Source organism: Pinus tabuliformis, chromosome 3_1 (assembly GCF_031772625.1).
Source record: "Pinus tabuliformis cultivar Carrire ecotype Pingquan chromosome 3_1, CPIR1, whole genome shotgun sequence".
Lineage (NCBI taxonomy): Eukaryota > Viridiplantae > Streptophyta > Pinopsida > Pinales > Pinaceae > Pinus > Pinus tabuliformis.
Window position 1 is genome coordinate 207,115,148 of NC_142301.1, and position 6,467 is coordinate 207,121,614.

At 35.7% G+C, this 6,467-nt stretch overlaps 1 protein-coding gene across 2 annotated transcripts; it reads left to right on the top strand.

Annotated features, from left to right (window-relative positions):
• Positions 1 to 462: 462 nt before the first annotated feature.
• Positions 463 to 5,387, top strand: LOC149186516 (putative pectate lyase 5). 2 transcript variants are annotated; one of them, XR_016255700.1, is made up of 7 exons: positions 463 to 1,452; positions 1,631 to 2,267; positions 2,358 to 2,461; positions 3,014 to 3,152; positions 3,315 to 3,535; positions 3,674 to 3,977; positions 4,863 to 5,387. XR_016255700.1 is itself a non-coding variant. In XM_089411022.1 (7 exons), the coding sequence occupies exons 1-6, from the start codon at positions 1,214 to 1,216 to the stop codon at positions 3,816 to 3,818; spliced, it is 1,485 nt and encodes a 494-aa protein (XP_089267148.1). In that variant the 5' UTR covers positions 463 to 1,213; the 3' UTR covers positions 3,819 to 3,820; positions 4,863 to 5,387. The 2 variants fall into 2 exon arrangements, 1 of the variants encoding a protein (XP_089267148.1); XM_089411022.1 differs by having other exon boundaries at positions 3,674 to 3,820.
• The last annotated feature ends 1,080 nt before the right edge of the window (positions 5,388 to 6,467 follow it).

Here is a 6,467-nt window from a genome sequence, read left to right on the forward strand (position 1 = left end):
TTAATATTCTAACTAGCCTCAACTCTGATTTTACAAAATATATTAATATTTTGATTTAAGTGTTTTTTAAGGCTCAAATTAGAAAAAAAAACCCTAGTTTTTGTTCATGTGTGAAACTAGGTTGAACACTAAAGTCCGACAGAGCATCCATCACCATCCAATGTGGGTTTAGTTTTCTAACTAGGCCTCAACTCTGATTTTATAAAATATTTTTAATATTTAGATTTAAAGGTTTTTTGGTCTCATGTGAGAAAAAAATCCTAGCTTTTGTTCATTTGTGAAGCTAGGTTAAACTTCTGACAGATTTTGCTTTTAAAACTTCACCACAACTCAATTATTATCCTCTTGCCTTGTTAACTAGAATAGGTTTCACCAAATAGCTCATAATCATAGCACTGATGAGCTAGCTGTGAACCAAATGGCTAAACAGGAGTGTGTCTGTAAATTTGGAGATACAATCAACTCTGCAAAAGTCCAAACTCATTGTTTGTCAGTGTTGGGCCCTCAATAAATTCAACAGTACGGAAGGTTAAAAAATCCCAATTCGGGGCTACAATGCATTTAATGGAATTCACCAAACTATGAAGACTTTCAAGAATAAGTAACCAGTAAGCGATAGCCAATACCTTGTACTCTGTCCTCTGCATTCAGAATATGTGTCCAAGGCATCAGCTGTCACAATGGTTTTCCCCTACTTTGCTCAGTTTGTAAGAAGAAAATGGTTGCACGAACATATTTATATCAAATTTATTAATCCAGGAGGGATTAAATAATTACAGAGGCACAAACCTCTGGCAGATTGGGATTAAATAATTACAGAGGGCACAAAGTTCTGGCAGGTTTAAAGAATCTGGGATACTAATTTAGGGCTTTTCCATACGCGTCAGGTGTTTGCATCATATTTTATTTAAGCCTACTGACCAGTCAAACATCTACTCTCTATGTGCCGTTTTATCTGACCATCTCCCTGAATTCTAGCTTTAGGGCATCATTCCGACGCTTGCAGCAGCACGCGTCCTTGAATTTCGTCAATTTGTTCGTCTCTCGAGATTTTCCCTCATTTCTGAAATTACAGCCGTTTTCATGTTTCGAGAGTCATTGGTTGCTGCAGCAATAGAGCATTGCTGTGAATATACAGTGACATTATTTCTCAAGGCAAGCAGCGTGGAGTATCATTCCACAGCGTTAGGTTACGATAGTTTGAGCTTCTACAATGAAAAAGACTAACCAGGGACAGTTACATTATGTATTTCTAGTTACAGGAATGGTCTGCCTTCAAATCTTTGCTCCCAAATGTTCTGCAGCAAAAACTCAGGGAATGTTGGATAGTATTATGGGTTTCCTTCGAGGACGCCCCACTATACAAGCAACAGAGCAGCAACTACGACACCAGAAACAGAATTCTTCTTTTCCAGTACAGAGTCCGGAAGAAGTAGTTAAAATGGTTCAAAAGTAAGTGCCCCATTTGAAACTTGCAAGCATTGTTTTTTCTTTCTTTCATAAAGGATCTAAGTATTGGAATTCGCTGAGAATCGAACCTATACCAATTGATTGCAGATGAGTATCTGAATGCAGAGTATTGTTTGTAAGATTTTACTGATTTTGTGTATGTTAATGGCGTTTGCTGCAGAAGTATCAATGATTCTCGAAGACAGCTTACCTATTTGACCTGTGGAACCGGGAATCCCATCGATGACTGTTGGCGCTGTGACCCAAACTGGCAAATGAACAGGCAAAAACTTGCAGATTGTGCTATTGGCTTTGGCCGAGAGGCCATTGGAGGGAAGAATGGTCAATACTATGTGGTAACTGATCCCAGTGACCATGATCCTGTGAATCCCACCCCCGGTACTCTCCGCTACGCCGTTATTCAAAACGAGCCGTTATGGATTATATTTGAGAGCGACATGATCATTCAGCTCAAGGAAGAGCTCCTCATGAACAGCTTCAAGACAATCGATGGCAGAGGCGTTGATGTCCACATTGCTCATGGTGCCTGCATTACGATACAGTATGTGACCAACATCATCATTCATGGCGTTAGCATCCACGACTGCATTCAGACGGGCGATGCTATGGTGAGGGATTCTCCAGAACATTATGGCTGGAGAACGTTGGCAGATGGGGATGGAATTTCAATTTTTGGAGGACGGTACATCTGGATAGACCGCTGTGCTTTTTCCAGCTGTAACCACGGCCTAATAGATGCAATCATGGGATCCACTGCCATCACCATATCAAACAATTACTTCACTCAGCATAACATGGTATGGGTTCCCTTTACTAATTTGCTGTTCTGGACTATTAAATTAATCTGTCACAATCAGATAAAACCTGAAACGATACTTTCTATGCAGGTCATGCTTCTTGGTCACAGCGACAGCTATGTGCAAGATGTTATAATGCAAGTAACGATCGCCTACAATTACTTCGGGGAAGGGCTTGTCCAAAGGATGCCTAGGTAAACTTTCATTGCTCACATGAAACCATCATCCCTTAATGTCTGTGATGTCCTGGTATTCTGGTATTTATTTCATTACAGGAGCATTCTAATCCTGAGAAGCTTAAACTTTCATTCCCCACATGAAACCATCATCCCTTAATGTCTGTGATGTCCTGGTATTCTGGTATTTTATTTCATTACAGGAGCATCCTAATCCTGAGAAGCTTTTGCCTTTTTATTGGAATTTGAGAAGCTTTTGCCTTTTTATTGGAATGTGATATAGAAAATTGAAAAATTTAGTGAGATTCAAACTTATCCTTCTCAAAAACACCAAAAATTTCCATTTCATTATATATGCAGTTCACAATATTAGATTGATCATGTTATTAGTTCAGATGAGTTCTTTGAATACCTTTAAATAGTGATATTATGCAAAGAATATTCCATTGTGACCATGTGACCGTATCGCGTGGAACCCGTTATAAACTTTAGTGATATTCCTGTACTTCAAGATGATCCTGTTCTCTGTGTCCACTGGTAAATAATGGGAACTTACCCTCAATATTGCAGGTGTCGACATGGGTACTTTCACGTGGTGAACAACCAGTATGTGCACTGGGAAATGTATGCAATCGGTGGGAGCGCTAACCCAACAATTAACAGTGAAGGCAACATATTCATAGCGTCCGATGACGCCAACGTTAAGCAGGTGCAAACCCTGGTTCCCTCTTCTTGAATCAGACTAAAATTAAACCCTGGTTCCCTCTTCTTGAATCAGACCAAATTATAGCATTCTTCATCAGTAATTTCAAATTTAATGTTCTGTTTTTGGAAGTAGAATTCGCTCCTGAAACCCCGAGATGAATTGCAGGTAACTAAACGAGTTACTGCAGGAGACGAGGGAGAGGAGGCAAACGAGGTATGGCAGGATTGGAACTGGAGATCGGTAGGAGACGAAATGCTGAACGGTGCATATTTTGTTCCTTCAGGCTCCATGGCGGACGATAGCTATACCCTAGCGTCCAGTCTGGGAGCAAAACCAGCGGTCTTTGTCGAAACCCTTACCGAAGAAGCAGGCGTCTTACAAGGCAGGCAAGTATAGAATGGATTAAACCCTAATATTCATTTAATTTTCCTCGCAAAGGTAGATAAAAGCTGTACTGTTTCCTCCCAAAAGTAGATAAAAGCTCTATTAGGTTTAATCATCCGCTTAATCTCTTTCCTGTGCAGATCCCAAAGAAGCAGCCGCAACGGCAACACTCATCTGTCAGTTTCAGCTGCACCAAGTTCTATCTTGTCAGCGTCTCACCGTCATCAGATAATATTTTTCTTCATGTGCACTGCGTGCCTACTACTGACAGCGTTGAACGTTTGAAGGTAGTGTTTGTCTTCTCCCTCTGGACAATCGTTTAATACGAGCTGGAAGCCCAATTATCTCTGGTTTTGCTGTCAGAATGTAGGTTCAGTGGGCCAATGTAGGTTCTGTGAGCTGTGCCATTCCATGGATGATATTCCAGGTCATATCAAGTTTCTGGTATAAAAATTATTTCAACAATATTGTATAGATTTTAGATTTTAATATTTAAATGTAGGTTCAGTGGGCCAATGTAGGTTTTGTGAGCTGTGCCATTCCATGGATGATGTTCCAGGTCATATCAAGTTTTTGGTATAAAAAATATTTCAACAATATTGTATAGATTTTAGATTTTAATATTCAAATGGTGGAATTAGATTTCTCCTTTCTAAAAGCAAGAGGATCTTATACATCAATTTGGTGTATGGAATGGCTGTATTGAACATTTTTGGTTTGACAGCTCCCAAGTTTTGATCTTGGGCCTCTCTTAGATTACTCCAATAAATTACCAAATCACCATAATAGATCTTATTCTTCAATTTGGTATATGGCATGGCTGTATCGAACATTTTTGGTTTGACAGCCCCAGGTTTTGATCTTGGACCTCTCCTAGATTATTCCAACAAATTACCAGATGACCATTATTAAGGAAAAGGAAAAGATTTTAGTAGTCAAATAATAATAGAAATGGGTCCCTTGGATCCCTTGTCCTAAAAACAAGAGAATCTCATGCATCAAATTAGTGTATGGATGGATGTCTATCATAAATAGATATCTATATCTATGAGAATTTGGTACATCAAGTTAGTGTACCGTTGGCTCATTTTTCCTAAAAATAAGAGAATCTCATACATCAAGTTAATGTATAGATAAATGTCTATCATAAATAAATATAAATATCTATGAGAATCTCGTACATCAAATTAGTGTACCTTGGATCCCTTTTCTTAAGAGAATCTCATACATCAAGTGTTTGTACAGATAGATGTCTATCATAAATATCTATATTTACTAAAGCCATTTTAGATATAATCTAATCAAGCAATTTTTTGATTTTTTTTTCAGAATCTGATTCTACAATTCTTGGAGATACCCTATTTTTAAATACAAAAAATATGAATATTCATGGGACTGTGATAGGTTGGGACATTCAAATCCATATCTATGGAACCTTGGAGGGATGGAAAGGGCAAATTCGATGACAAGATGACCACAGATAATTGGGCTTCCATCTCGTACTAAACGATTGTCATTGTAGTCTCGATTGTAGAGCGAAGGGAGCGTATTACTTTTTACCTATCTAGTGCTCAATTTTGGAGGCATTAAGGGCTGGATATCAGTTGCGATCCACTAACAGCCACCATATGTACAGTGTACACCATTTGCATCTTTTCACTTATTGTAAGGTACAGGGATGGTGAAATCTTGTCTGTGCTGCTCAATTCTCGAGGCATCAGTTTTGAAATCCATCACTGGCCACTCTGGGACTTGACTTATTGTAAAGTACTGGGAAGACGAAGATCTTGCCAAATGTATATCTGATCGACTTATCAATTTATTGAATTTTGTGCGGAAGGCGTTTATTTTTTATTTTTTATTTTATATATATATATATATTTTAATTTTAAGTAATGTGTAATTGATATTGTGTTATTAATATTTAAAAATTTCAAATATTATTTCCTCTGCATTTACAGGTTAGTACTTTGATTTTTTTTTTTTAATATAAATTTTATTTATAGACATTTTTGTCTTTTTGTCCATATTAATTAATGGAATTTTAAATATTAATTATTTTGTATTTTTAAATTTATCTTAATATTATTTTATATAAATTATAAATAAAAAATGTTGACATATTCTTGTTTATAGAATTTTAAATATTAATTATCTAGTATCTCTAAATTTTTGCATATCTTTTCATATTTACTTAATACCACTCCATATAAATTACACTAATACCTTAATCTTTTTTTTTTAATATAAATTTTATTTATAGACATTTTTGTCTTTTTGTCAATATTAATTAATGGAATTTTAAATATTAATTATTTTGTATTTTTAAATATATGTTAATACTATTTTATATAAATTATAAATAAAAAATGTTGACATATTCTTGTCTATAGAATTTTAAATATTAATTATCTTGTATCTCTAAATTTATGCTTATCTTTTCATATTTACCTAATACCACTCCATATAAATTACACTATTATCGAATAGAATTTATGTTTATCTTTTCATATTTACCTAATATCACTCCACATAAATTAAATTGCTGCCAAATAGTTGATAGAGATTAAAACACTCAGCTCGTGATATATTTCACATTGCCAAAATTAAAAAATCATAAAAAAAAATTAAATTATAATTTTATTTTATTAATTATAAAAAGAATTAATATGAGTTAAACCATGAGATTCAATTCCACTTTGTCATAAAAAAAATTAATCCGTAAATACACTTTGTTATAATACCATGGCTCACTAATATCACATGCTCAAAAAGTTATAACTCCGGTTCATATAACACGTATTTATAGTTGCAACAAAGGAAAGATAACAACCTAAAGGGTGGAGGATGGAGGGGAGGAAATGTGTTCAAACTTGCAATAGTCTCACACTACACTTGTGTCGATGCTTGTATGACAGATGTTGCTCGAACCAC